The 14,606-nt window shown below is 49.9% G+C and overlaps 1 protein-coding gene across 5 annotated transcripts in view; it reads left to right on the top strand.

Annotated features, from left to right (window-relative positions):
- The window catches only part of EEFSEC (eukaryotic elongation factor, selenocysteine-tRNA specific), a 255,691-nt gene that overhangs the window by 187,492 nt on the left and 53,593 nt on the right, over positions 1-14,606 (top strand). For 3 of the 5 annotated variants that reach the window (XM_003829395.4, XM_055110398.2, XM_008954760.4), the window contains one exon: positions 706-1,362. In XM_003829395.4, the coding sequence (XP_003829443.1) occupies positions 706-1,362 (657 nt within the window). Of the gene's footprint in view, positions 1-458; positions 612-705; positions 1,363-14,606 lie in introns of all 5 variants that reach the window. The other 2 variants (XM_008954758.4, XM_034957299.3) reach the window with 1 other exon arrangement.

Consider the following 14,606-nt stretch of genomic DNA (forward strand, 5'->3'; position numbering starts at 1 on the left):
ATTTCTTCCCCTAGAACAGTGCCTGGCACACAATAGGCACTCTGGGAATATGTGTTGAATGAATGAAGAGAGATCCTGCCCTAGGCTACCCACAAGCCAGCAGGCAGCAGATACACAATAGACAGTGACCATGCAGCAGGCTGTGGGATTCAGAGGGGCTGGGTTACCACTAAGGAGTCAGGGACAAGTTCTGCCACTGGGAGTTGGGACAGGCTTTCCAGAGCAGTGGTGTTTGTCCCGGGCTTTAGAGGGCAAATGGGCACAGCTTGGCCAGCTGAGCAGCTGGGGAGGCCATTCTGGGGGGAGGAGGCAGACAAACCTGGACAGAGGGCTGGAAAATGCTAGCATGATTGATAGAAGGGAGGAACTTGGAGGGACTGGAGCCTGGATTGGAGCAGGGGTGAAGGGAACTAAGGTAGTCAGGGATTTGGCTGCTATGACCCCTGCCTTTCCCCCAGAAGAACAGTGAGACTTGGAGAGTGGGGCCCTGGCCCTGCTTTGCTGGCGGCCCTCGGCCTTGTGCTTTCAGTGTGGTACCTGCTCTGGTCCAGAAGAGTGTGCCTGGGCCCCAGACCCCCCTTGGCTGGTCCTCACGGTGCCTGCAGGTGGTGGTAAGCACAGGATTCTCTAGCTGCAGCTCCCCTCTCCTCCCCACAGCCCCGAGGCTTGTTGGTTTCATGTGCTCTCTTGCTTACTCCCCATCAGGTGGTGAAGAAGGTGAAGTCCATGCAGATGTTCCACATGCCCATCACTTCAGCCATGCAAGGAGACCGGCTGGGCATCTGCGTCACCCAGTTTGACCCTAAGCTGCTGGAGCGCGGGTTGGTGTGTGCCCCCGAGTCCCTGCACACTGTCCATGCGGCCCTCATCTCTGTGGAAAAGATACCGTATTTCCGGGGACCCCTGCAAACCAAGGCCAAGTTCCACATTACAGTGGGCCATGAAACAGTCATGGGCCGGTTGATGTTCTTCAGTCCTGCTCCAGATAACTTTGACCAGGAGCCTATACTGGACTCTTTCGACTTCTCTCAAGAATACCTTTTCCAGGAGCAGTACCTGTCCAAGGATTTGACACCAGCAGTGACAGACAATGATGAGGCCGACAAGAAGGCCGGCCAGGCCACAGAGGGCCATTGTCCTCGGCAGCAGTGGGCCCTGGTGGAGTTTGAGAAGCCCGTCACCTGCCCTCGGCTGTGCCTGGTGATTGGCTCCAGGCTAGATGCGGACATTCACACCAACACGTGCCGGCTAGCCTTCCATGGCATCCTGCTCCACGGGCTAGAGGACAGGAACTACTCCGACAGCTTCCTGCCCAGGCTGAAGGTGTACAAGCTGAAGCACAAGCATGGCCTCGTGGAGCGGGTGAGCATGCCCTTGCCTGGCCCCACACCCCTTCCCTTCTTGCTCAGGCAGCTGGGATCCATGGCCTGACAGCTGTGATAAGAGCCAGAAAGGCCCTCAGAGACCTTCTGGTGCCAACCTCTGTAGTTTCTGTACAAGGCATCTGATGCCCAGAATGGTCAGGTGGCCACAGTTCTCTCAGCTGGTCAGTCACAGAGCCAGGGCCAGCACCTGGGCAGGGGGACCCCCACTGTACCCAACCCCACCCGGCTATCCCACCCTCGCTTATTTACATGGTAGATGTGGCACCCATGGGTCTGAGCAGGTCTGGGCTCCCCCACAGCCAGTGTCAGATGGCAGCGGTTAGCACTGACTTCCCTGGCCTGCTGCCCTGACCAGGCCCCACTCTCTTGACCTTGGTGGGCACTGTACCTCCATCCAGCTGGGATCTGCCCATGTGCCCCTGCAAGCTGCTCATGTCCAGAGGGAAACACTGCCCATCAGTGGTGCCAGGCCAGGTCTTTCCTCACCTGTGGACTGAGGGGAAGGGGCTAATGGTGGCCAGGTCTTTCCTCACCTGTGGACTGAGGGGAAGGGGCTAAGGGTGCCAGAGAGCAAGAGGAAGGAAGGTACAGGAAGCTGACACAGTGGGAGGTCCAGCCCCTGGCTACCTAGGGTGCCTGAAGTTCACCATCGCTGGATGCAGGCCTTAGGCATGTAGGTGAGCCAGTCTAGTTGAAGTAGGATGAGGCCCTGGCTGTGCCTTGCTGGGCGGCCCTTGGCCTTGTGCTTTCAGGGTGGTGCCTGCTCTGTCCCAGGAGACTCTGACTGGGCCCTGGGCCTCCCTCGGCTGGTCCTGTGGTGCATCAGCACCTGGGCCCAGTGCTAGGTGGGATGGGCCTGCCACTAGGGTGGACAGAACACGGTGGTCTCCCCCAAAGTAGTGGAATCACCTCCTCCCATGGGGCATCCATACCCAGCAGCTGTCCACACAGTGCTGAGTGGGAATCCATGCCCATCGGGCCTTGAAGGCAGGATGGATGGACAGCCAAACCTTGCCATCTCTTCTGGCTAGCTCCCTGGCTGTGGGTCCAAGCGGATCAGCAATAGCTGTACTGGGACATGACTGGGCTTTGATTGGCTTAAAGAGCACGGAGGGCTGGCAACCCCACTGTCGGGGGCTCAGGCTCCTAGCAGGAGGGGTCTGCCCTGAGGCTTTCAACAAGGGCCTCAGTTCCTCACAGGAGCCCGATGAGGTCCCCTGGGTTTAGTGCAGGTGCCAGCACAACATCTGGCCCATCCACAGTGTCACATGTGGTGGGCTTCCGTCGCCCACCCTCCGCTCCAGGTCTCCGTCCACAGGTTTTCTCCTCTGGGAGAAAATCCACTGGTTTTCTCGTCTGGAATTCTCTGTCACTGCAGCCCCTTCCCCTCCCTTTCTCCTTGTCTTAGGTTCTTCCTGGGTGCTCCACCCTGGCCCTCTTCTTTTCCTGCCCCTGTACCTAGACCTGCCCTCAAGTGGGGGACTGAGGAGCAACCCCTTCCTCTCCCTTCCCCAGACCCAGAGCTTGGACCCTTAGCTTCGGGGGGCCGCTGGGGCCTGCTCAGGGCTCCATCAGCCTTAGGCCAGCCCCAAGATGCTGATTGAAGATGAAGGTGATAAAGTGTGTGTCACTCGTTTGTCTAGCCTGATTTATTAGCAGTGTTTGGAGTATAATTATTCTATAGTAAAATATCTATGAGAGAGTAATATCCCAATTGGTGTGGCTCCTGGGTCTAATTGCTCCCACTCAGGCCTGTCAACAGCGGTGCAGCAGTCACTTCCTTTGAGAACTGGGAGGGAGGGTCTGTGAGGAGCAAGTAAACATATGGCCGCAATGACTCATGCCTCCGAAGGGCTGAGGGAGGGGCCAGGAGACATGCCTGGCCTATGTCCTGCCACCAACCTGGGGCCACCAGCATTTTCCTGCTCAGTCCAGGGAGGCTGGAAGTGGAAGCACAAGAACTGTAGGCAGTCCACAGAAGCTGAGTCCAAATCCCATATAGACAACCCTGAGCAGAGACAGGCTTCCTCCAACCAGGGACAGCCGCACAGGGTGACTGTGGATGTGTGCAGAGGTGAGATCCTATGAGCCCAGGGCTTTGGTCGAGGAAGAGGGCCTTCCTGAGGCTCCACAAGCGAGGAAAGGGCATGGGTGCCCAGGCTAGGAGCAGCTCCCCCAACTCGCAACCCCCTGAGGCTCTAGCTGAATGGGCACCTGCCTTAATGCTAGGGGCTGGCTGTGGGCTGGGGCTTCTGTGCCACATGCTCTCCTCTGGGCCCCAGGGCAGGAATGAGCCTGCCTCCTGCCTCCCTCCATTCTGTCACCACTCTACTGATTAAGCATATACTATGCGCCTTTACTAGCTACATACTTTATTTTGAAACCATTTAATAACCCTGAGGAAGAGGTCATTATTTTTCCTATGTACATTTTTCCCCAATTAAATCAATCAAATTATGTGCAAATATTTAGGAAAAGTAATATATGCACATGGTAAAAAATTTCAAACAAGACAATAATTATTCAGTGTAAGGAAGTTTTCTTCCTACGAACCCAGGTCCCCTCCCCAAAGGCAGCCAGACTGGAAACCAGCCCAAGAAATGTGAAGTGACCTGCCCAAGGTCACAGGGTAGTAAAGCTGGAGTTTGAACTCAGGACTAGCTGGTCTCTTTTGAGTCATGAAATTTCCACTTTGTCAGACAGATTCTTGCCCAGTGTGTCAAAAGAGTCTGCGTTCTCTTGAAAAGCTCGAATCTCCTTGGTGGGAGACTTTCCTTCCTGGTAAGGTGGAACTTGGAGATCATACAGAGTAGGCTCAAGCCCTTGCTGTACCACAAAACAGCTGTACGCCTTGGGCAGCCATTTAATCTCAATTGTTCATTCCTTCGAAGGATGGTCTTGACCTCATCAGGTTGTTTTGAAAGAGCCACCATAGCTTGTGGCTTCATATGTAAGAGCCGACTCTCATCAGGTGAAGCAAGAAGGTAGTGTTCCTGTTGCAGCTCCTGAGTGATTGGCTGAGTTTGTTCCAAAGGGGCAGCCCTGTTTGCTTTGAGTAGGCCCCAGATCACCCAGAGATTTTCAGGTCATCTTGCTTGACCAGGGGCTCAGCCATCCGACAGACTGGTCCAATGTGCAAGCCTGGGCTTTACTCCCAGCCTTACCACCTGCTAGTGTGAAAAGTTGAGCAGACCCTGAGACTTCCATGTTAAGTGGGAATTTTCACAGTGCTGCACCAGGGTTAGATGAAGGTGAGATGGGGGATTGCACATAAGGTTCTGAGATCAGTGCTTGTCTCCTACTGCATCGTTATTGTTTTATCATTATTAATGTTTAAGCTCTTAGAGTCAAAATAATAATGCCTGGAGCGTGGGTCCACTCTTTTCCCTGGGACTCCATTATTTCTCTTTGAAGCACAGGAGCCAATCCCCCTGGTCCCTATCAGGAGCCACCCAGTTTTGGTTGAAGAGGGAGGGGCTAAGAGTCTGGTAGGCTCATGGGTGTGGTTATCCAGCACAGGGGCCAGAGAAGTGCCCTATGCTCTTCTTTCCCCACCGTGCTTGGCTGACTAAAAATTCCTGGGCACATCACAGTTACTAGTCAGCTTTCTGGACATGTCTATTCAAAGAAGTTTCTGGAAGATCAGAGAATCTTGAAAAGGTGAAATCCAGTCTCTTGGGCAGAATCTCCACCACCTTGGTGAGCCAGCACCCAGCCTTTGCTCTGTGATTCGGGGCAAGGCCAGCACATCTACTTTGCAAGCACAGTTAGCCTTCTGAGAACCTGGGCTTGGGTCTCTGAGCTATCTCAGTTCATCACAAAGGGAGACCCTGGCACTATACCTATGTGTGAAGTGAGCACTTTCCGCCAGGGGGGCTTAAGGCATATAGGCCTTCTGATCCCATTTCCTATAAAGGCATCCTTCATTCATATATTCGGATGTTTACTGTGCTCCTACGTTTGTGCCAGGCACTGTGCATACAACAAGATAGACAAAGTTCTTGTCTTCCTAGGGGAGGCTAGCAGTGAACAGTAAATTAGACATTTTCAGGTTATAATAAGGTCTAGAAAGAAAATAACAGCGTGATGTAAATATGTGATGCTGAGGACAGTTATTGAAACACAGAAGATGCTAATTTCCAAGCCTCTGCAGACTGTGTTTTTATTTCCTGTGCTCTGCATCACTGGCTCACACTGGAAGCTGGTCAGGTACCCTACCAGTTGTGGCTTAACTCATTAGTATTACATAGAGCAAACTATGGCCCATGGGCCAAACCTAAACAACTGCTCTTGCCCCAAATCTAATAATCTTAAACAAGCTTATTTTCTCTGGATTCTTCTTTCAGCTGCTTCGATCAAACACAATTTAATTAACTTACCATTGGTAAATGGCATTCCTTGCTTGGCTAACAAATGAGCCACCCGGAAACCTACTTTGGTTGCAGCCTTATTCTCATTTTTTGTTGTTTTGCGTGTCTGCTATGATGAAATATACTGTTTTAAGTTTTCTCTTTTTTGACATTGTTTTTCTGTGAGTTGGGAATATTGTGATGTCAGTGTATCTCATATTCTGTTAACACAACTAATAACAAACACAGTACTTTGCCATGTAATTTGATAAAATAATAATTCATACCCACTGCGCCTTAAAAGTGTGACATTTGAAGTCCACTTTTCTTGTTTTCATGTGATGGGTATGCACCAGTAATAAAATAAATAAATAAAATGTGTCACTGGGTGAGGTACTGCAAGTTGTAACTATGTTACCACCATCTGTAGTTTACTGAGCACCTCATCAGGTCTCAGACTCAGCTACTCAACTCTGCCACTGTGACACAAAGGCAGCCATAGACAATATGTAAACAAATGGGCATGACTGTGTTCCCATAAAACCTTTTGTTGTGAACATTGAAATTTAAATTTTATATAGTTTTCACATGTAACAAAATAATATTCTTTTGATATTCTCCAACTCATTAGAAAATATAAAAACCCTTCTTAGGTCACAGGCCATACAGAAACGTATCAGGAAGAATTTGACCCTTTGGCTGTAGTTTTCCAACCCCTGATATAAATGGTTAATAGGGCTCTTGAAATAGAATGAGCATCCTGCGAGGAAAATGCTAATAATTATCTGCAGCTGAAAGCATTAAACCCTCTCAGCAGTCCTTAGGAATTGGGCTTTTTCTTGGGTGCCCACTGTCTCTGTGCTAACACTGGGATGCATATACTACTTTATGTGCTGTGTTTTTTATTCTTGGATACATTTGATTTTTTCACATAAGTCCACGTGTACTTCTATAAGAGTGTGACTTGTAATAAAGGGTTAATGAAGAAAAAAAAAAAGAAGAAGAGGGAGCTTGGATTGGTAGAGACATCCAGAGGTCTCACCTGAGTGGGAGAAGAAAAGAAGTGAAAGTGTTCTAAATGGCTAATCTTTCTGGGGAGAGGGTTTAGGAAAGACTACTAGAACATATGGTGATAAGGGAAATAGCTGGTATCCTGTTTCAAAGTAAAAATATAGAAATATGTGCAAGATTTTGAGTACAGAGAAAGGGAAAGAAACTATATGAATGCAGTGAAAATGTAATAGCACTTTCACATTCTCAGAGGAGAAACTGGAATGAATTTGATTAAACCAACAAAAATAAGGAAAAAAGAACAATGTTAATAATAATAATAACAGAAGGAACAACATTAAGTATCAGTCATTACACTAAATGTGAATGGCCAAATTCTATTTAAATGCTAACGCTGAGAGATTGGGTTAAATACTGACAAAGGTAAAGAAGGACATCATGTAACGATAAAAGGCTCGGTTATAAACTTGTACACACCAAACATAAAAATAAAACAGTAGAAACCTAGGGACAGCTTGATAAAAGATGGAATTATAATGATAGGGTGGCACTTCAGAGTCCATATTTTAAAATCAGGCCTACTAGACATAAGGACAATGAGGCAGAATATATTCAATAAGCTTGATTTTTAGATAAATGTAAACTCTTACACTCCTTGAATAGAGTATACATTTTTTTTCTATGGCTTGGAACATTTACAAAACTAAATATTCAGCAGTAGACATTAAACAAATATTTGTAGAACATCTACTGTGTGTTGTCTTAAGGGCTAGGGAAGTAACAGTGAATAAAAAAGACAAAATCTCTGCCCACATGGAACTTAGATTGTAGTTGTATTTGTGGCCACAGAGAAAAAACCCTAATAGATTTTAGAAAGTAAATCATGAACCACTAAAATGAGAAATAAAGCAGTTATATATAGATATAGGCAGATATGGAGAGAGAGATACAAAGTGTGCATGTGCGTGTGTGTGTGTGCGTGTGTGTGTGTGCACGTGTGTGTGTGTGTGTATGTTCATTCTTTCACATATTCTAGTAAATTGCTCCTCATTTGGTTAAGGCTGTTTCTCATACTATCATAGAATGTTGAATCTCTTAGTAATAAAATTTTTCTCTTTTTCAGTGTTCTTTCAATCTTTTGATTACTTTGCAGAGAAAGCTTTAGATTTGTTCAAAGGTGTCTTTAACAGTCCTCTATTACATTCTAACCTGCTTTTTAACAAATGGAAAACAAGACCAAGATTCCAGAGCCTTCTAGTAGCAATAGTATGTAACTAGGATTATTCTTTGGGGGTTTTTTTGCATTGTATGTACTTTTACTATTAGCTTCCTCTGTTTATGGTTAGTGACTCTTTTCTTTAGGATACTATATAAAGTCTCCTTTCCAGGCAGATGTAAAGAAATATATTAGGTAAATAGTAGGTCGGGTATGCAAAGATCTGGCAAAAATGATGTGGGGTGAAGGATGTGTAAAAGCCGAGGCTGGAACCACTGGGTCCTGTCCCCAGGAGGTTACTTGCATCTCAGCCACATGCAGATTCAGACCAGCTGCTCCTCCTTTAGTGATCCAAAGCCTCATGGAAAACTGGGTCTTTCTAGTGGAGGACAGAGACTCATGCCTGCATCAGAGGAATATGCAGAGGGCTAGGAGAGGAAACAAGGAACTCTGCCAAGGTGGGAGGAAGTAGGCTGGTGAGGCAAAAGCACAAAATGGTGACCTTTTAAGTGTATCTTGTAAGACTGGAAGGTTCACTGCACAGACACTAGGGGCCGTGTGGGGAAACAGGAAGGTGGAGGAGGGGCATTCCAGGTCCAGGGACTGCTTCTGTAAAGCATAGAGGCCAAACAATGCCTGGCCCTGGGCATCTGGGAGGGCAGGGACAGGGAGCTTAAAGAGGCAGGCAGGGCCAGCCATCGAAGCTAGGCCCTTCACCCTGCAGGGGGAGTAATGCAGGTTGGGGGCTATGGGGGGTGTTCTAGGTCACCTGTGCTAGAGAAATCCTTGGAGCAGGGCCGGCCCAGGCAGCCTAGAGAGGGGAGGCTCAGCCTCTCTCACCTACCCTTCTGTATCCCAGTCTCGCCCTGAGGCTCTGGGCACCTGGTCGTCTGGAGCCGCAGAGCTCAATGGTCTGGGAGCCACTCACCCTATGGAGCCAGGCTTCTCCACTAGTAACAAATCATGACTTTTCAGGACTGTGTGAACATGAAGGAGGAGGTGAGGGTCTGGTGCTTAGGACAGTGAGTGCTCTGCAATACCTGCTGGCTTCCACAGCAGACTTCTCACTGTTACCACGCCCCAGGATGCCCTCCTCACCTCCCCAAGCCACCACCTTCTCATGGGTCTCACCATAGCCCTCTTTGCCCCTGGCAGCATGCATAGCTCCACCCCAGTAATTTTCTGCAAAACAAAGGGGGTCCTGCCAGCTCTTACTCAGAAATCTCTTTTAGGTCCACACCACCTGCAGGACAAAGACAATACCCAACCTTAGCATGTTAGCTGGCTGGCAGTTGGGTCCCAGGACATGGCAGGTATATGTGCTATATGTAACATGCTGAGTACTCCACCTGGCACAGAATGGGCCCTGGGTAAACAGTGGGTATCATCAGTACTATTTATTTGGACTTTCCTCTGGAAATGCAGATGCCTGGGTTCCCAGCTAGGGTGATAGCAGACACCATCCCCCTTCCACAGTGGTGGGATAAGGCCAGGCGTGCCAGCCATCCTGGGTCTGGCACCCACTGGCGCCGGTCAGGGAAGGCCTTAGGGCTGGGCCACAGGAGCTGGCAGCATCGGCCCAACCAAGTGTAAACATGCAGACGCCATCAGGAGCACTCGCCAGCTTTGAAGTCTGAAGCGGCGCTGCCTCCTGGCTCCTGGCTCTGCCCCACTCCACTGCTGACGGCTTGTTGAATGTGCCCAGGGCACCAGGGAGCATGCTGGCCTGGGGTGCAGGCTGGCTCATGACTTGCCTCTGGCACAGCTTGGGCCCCATCATTCTCAGCAGGGATGGTCTGGCAGGCTTGGTGGGCCCTAGCGGGTCAGCTGCAGGGCCCCTCGCCCTTGCAGGAAGCCATGCTATGGTCTAGCTGGCCACTGAGCCTGTTCTGCTGGCCCTTGCTCCCCTGGGTCCCTGCCAGAGGGTTGAAGGCCACATTGGCTCCCAGGCTACTTAAGAAAACAGAGGTTCCCCTGAAACAGAAGTTGAGAAGCTCTTTCCCCAGGGAGATGATCAAATGGCTGCCCTGGTATTCTGGTCCCAGCCCAAATCCTCAGCCTTTCTTCTGACTTCCAGTATCAGGCTGTGATAGCTAAGTGTCTTGGTTGGCTGCTGGAGCGCTTGTTCACCTTCCTTTGAAAATTGCTTTTTTGCCCATATAGAGACACAGGGTCAGGACAGCTTGATGTGCTGGAAAGAGCCAGTTCTGGAAACTGATGGACTGAGCTGGGCACAAGCTCGATGTGGCCGTGGGCAAGTCACTCTCCCCCAGAACCTGTTTCTTCTTTAAGAGCTGGTCAGGCGTTGATGAGACCTGGGCTACTTCAGGGCCTCTGCTCTTCCCACCACACCAGACCATGGCCTGCATTGAGGAGGAGACACTGTCCGTGGGGAAAGTTTTCTGATGATACTGGAACAACACCATCATCCTAGGTCCCCTTCCAGAATTTGTCAATCCTGGTGGCTTTCAAGTGGCCTAGAAGAGTTAACACCTCATTTTTAAGGGACTCATCCATGATCAGGCAGCCTCTGAGTTCTTCCCATTCCTCATTGGATCCAAGGACTGCTGGCTTCTGTCCTCCGAGAAGACTTTGCTGGTGGGGTGGGTAAGAGGGAGAGAAGCAGAGAGCTGTGGGCAGCTCCAAGCATGTGGTTGGTGTTGAGTATATGTTCTGTTCTTCTGGCTTCTCTTGGGCAAATTAGATAACTGGATCTTGTGATTTCTGTGCATCTGAGATCTCCTGCACCAAATGCTGTCTTATTCTTCTGCTTCTCCCACAATTTGACATCCACTAATTGAGATTCTTTCCTCTGGGTCATCCATTCTCTGTCAAGTCTTAGGTGTTATCATCAACATCAACACCCCTGATCCTAACAACAACCTTTTTCAAGGAGGAAACTGAGTTTCAGAGAAGTCCCTCGCTCAAGGTCATAGAGCTGTAAGAGGCAGAGTCAGAAGTCAGGCCTCCCAAGCCCTTCCTGTCCCGCGCACGTGGTTCTCACCACAGACCTGGAATCGGCACAGGGCTCCATTTCATGGCACGTTTGCCTGCCTTCCTTCGTATCACTTCTACAATTTGAATTAGAATGGTCACTTCACAGCTTGGGCAATTCCCAAGCCTCATGATGGGAGCCAAGCCCTGAAAGAGAGACACACACAGGTGTAATGACATAATTATGTGCACCGGCAGCCAAGTCCTTGCTCAAAGGCCAGGGACAATGGGGACCCACCTGGCGTGTAAGCAAGCGCCTGGACTTCCATGTGCACAGTGACTGCTCCTCAGGAGCTCAGTCCCTCCAGTGACTGAAGGCTAATAAATAGAGCAAATTATTCATGCAAACAGTGAGAATCCCTACTTAGCGCCATTGTTGTAACTGTGCTGGCCTGGATTCAGGACTGTTCCCTAGAAGCAAGGCCTATTGAGCAGATCCCACATGCGTTGCCTTTGGTTTGACATCACAATGATTGATTTCAAAATGAAAACCCTCCAACTGTTCTCTGAAGGTCTTTCCTCATTGGATGTGCTTGTGCCTGATCTCTGAGGTCTCTTTCCTTTAGCTGGAAGAATCTATAATTTGGTGAAGAACCCAACCATCACACATGCATGCACACACCTTCTAGTGATGGACAGGACAGAGCAAAGCCATGTTCCCCCATCCTCACCTCCTGACACTCAGGACAGATCATGACTCCTGGTCTTCCTGAAGTTCTCCAGAGATGTAGGCCTCACAGCATCCTGTAGGAATGTAGGAGCTGTCTCCCTCTTTCTAGCCAGACTTCCTTCTGATTAAATGAGGTTTCATGCAGCTGACAATCACTGAGTCCTCGCCCCCAGTACACACAGCAGTAATTTCCGGAGGTGTAGGTTTTGGAGATGCAAAAATGTGCTCAGACCAGCTCCTGCCTTCCAGGACTGCCTTCCTCCCCTCCCCGCATCCAGCTGGTGAGGCTGGCGTAGACAAGCCACTGCTGTGCTGAGGGACAGGCACACAGGCTTCTCTGTAGCCAATTCCCAGTGCAACCCTCTGTCTGGTTCTGAGGCCGGCAGTCTCTTAGATGGGGCCTTCCATTAGTCAGCGATGTCTTCTCAGATCTGCAGGTGGCGGCCATTGAGTCGCAGGGGTGCACAGGCCCTGCATCTGCTGCCCCTGTAGTCCTGTGTGGTGTGTCTGAGGGAGTCCTAAGGGAGGGAGACTGGTCTGCCCAGGGAGGGGATAGGCAGAGGCCAGACCAACAACAACTGTTTACAAGTGCTCCCCAGCACCCATTTAAACCTCCAGCAACTCTGTTTCCCCATATTATAGATGGAGAGATGCCTGCACCCACAGAGGTTAGGCCTCTGGCCAGAGTGCCTAGGCACCCAGACTTGGGATTCGAATGCAGGTAGTCTGGCTCTAGAGTCCAGGTTCTAACCTGTGATGTAAACAGTGCTGTGCCTTTTCTCTTCTTCTATTGTCTCCAGTGTGCCCATTTTTTTCCATTTATGGAGACCTGTACAGTAAATCCTCACTTAACATTGTCACTAGCTTCTTGGAAACCATGAGTTTAAGGGAAAGAATGTATAACAAAACCAATCTATTTTTTTCATTCATGTTATAACAAAATAACTTTGATATATGTTCAAATAACTTTGAATGAAGCAACATTATTTAAGGGCCTACTGTACATTATTTTGTTTAAAGTAACAGTTTCTAAGAACTTATGATGACACCAAGTAAAGACTTTACTGGAAATTGAGTATTTGGAATTCATGGGAAGGGTAGTTTTCCTCTTGGCCCCTATAACCATAGGTGGGGAAAGTTTAGCCTCCCTCCAACAGCAGTGCAGTCCTTCTCAGTGTGGCAGGGGCTGACTGGGCTGGAACATCTTCCTGTGATGGTGAAGTGTTTGGGCCCCACTATAAGTGCTGCATCTTGAGGGCCAGGATCTGCCCTCTTTCCCTCCTCTCCTCCTCCCTTCCAAATAACCTGGTGGGGGCTGGGGTCCCTGAACTTGGGGATTGTCTTCTGCAATGACTTGGGGTTTCCCACAACTGGGACTAGCAGGGATGGGGCTGCCCAGTGCCCCTGGGCCGGACTTCTAGGCCCATTTGTGTCCAGTCAGTCATGATATGGCTCTGGTGAGCCCAAAGGATGGAGAAAGTCGTCTGGGCTCATTTGCTGCTTTGGCACCTCCCGGCAGACAGGGCCCAGCCCTTCCTGCAGCAGGAAAAGCACCAGCCTCTGGATCCAGACAGTCTGAGTTGGAATGGGGCATTGCCACACTCACTAGCTGCGTGACTTTGAGCAAATCATTTCATTTTACTGAGCCCCCTGTTCCCGACAGGGCTTTCCTAAAGATTAAATAATGATATGGGGACACCTCACCCATGACATGGCTGAGGACACTGCCGCTCACCTGCTGCAGGGAAAGGGGTGAGAGAGCAGAGCGCGAAGGATTGGGAGAGTTGGAGGGAGATGGGATTTACCTGCTGACTTCTCTCTGCTGCTCCAGCCTCCCCTCCCCTGGGGCAGCCATGCCCAGAGTGCCAGTGTCCTCTGTGGGACCGACACAAATGCAAAGATCCACCCAGCTGCTGTGAAATGACAGTGTGGGGCCACCAGCAGGCAGAAGACGCCAGCACTCTCGAGACCACACGGGGTTCCTGAACGTGTGCAGACGTCCAGCTCCTGCCCTCACGGTGCCTCCCCCACAAATGGAACTGCAGACACAGAAGTTCGCAGGAGAGTATGCTTCACCCACTCAGTGCTATCGTGTCTTCTGGCCAAGCCATAAAACAAGAGAGCAGGAGTGACAGAGACACTCCCTTTGAACTTGAAATCCTTTCTAAACTGCCACTCCAGCCCCAGAGGCCCTCCTCAGAAGGTCAAAAAAAGCCCACTCACTCCTCACCTTATCCCGGATGCTTAAAACAATTTTGTGGGAATGTAGGTCAGTGAACCGAGCTGCACCACACACCAGCAGGATTCCGGGGCCAACCAGCCTGTGTGCTGGCCCACTAGGTCAGATGAGAACATAAACAAGGAACGCTGGGAGCCCTCAGCTTCCCCTGGCTCTAGTCCTTTGTTTATGTAGCACTTAAACTAACTTTGGGGTCATCTCTGTCTGGCATGAAAGCCCTGGAGCTTTTTGAAGTTCCCCTGAAGTTAATAAAATTAGTCTGCCCTCATTGCAAGACCCTGGCTTGGGGAAAGATAGATCCTCTGCTGTCTTTGTGGCATTTAGCTTTTTAAAGTTAATATTTTATAACCAAAAGAAAGGAGGGGGCAGGGGAGAAGATGCAGTAAACGTGTTCTAGAAGGCTAATAGGTAGCATGCCTGCCATCCCAGGCTCTGATTACCCTGGAGCCAGGCCTCCAGGCCCACTGGGAGGCTGAGCGATGGGCCTGCTGTGTTTAGCATGAGGGAACCAGCACTGGGGACGTGAATTGATCTGTCAGTGTGTTCTCCCAGGTAGATAGGAGGAAACTAGCCCGGGCTGGGCTGTTGGCTCACTCAGATGAATCGTGTCTCCCAAGGACATATCCACTTGAGTAATGTATTTCTACCTCCCGGCGTCTTCCCCTTGATGCCATGTGTGGGACTAGTGCAGTTGGCCTCCTCACACTCAGTGAGCGCCCGTTCACCAGGCCTGTAGTGGGTC

Source organism: Pan paniscus, chromosome 2 (assembly GCF_029289425.2).
Source record: "Pan paniscus chromosome 2, NHGRI_mPanPan1-v2.0_pri, whole genome shotgun sequence".
NCBI classification, from domain to species: Eukaryota; Metazoa; Chordata; class Mammalia; order Primates; family Hominidae; genus Pan; species Pan paniscus.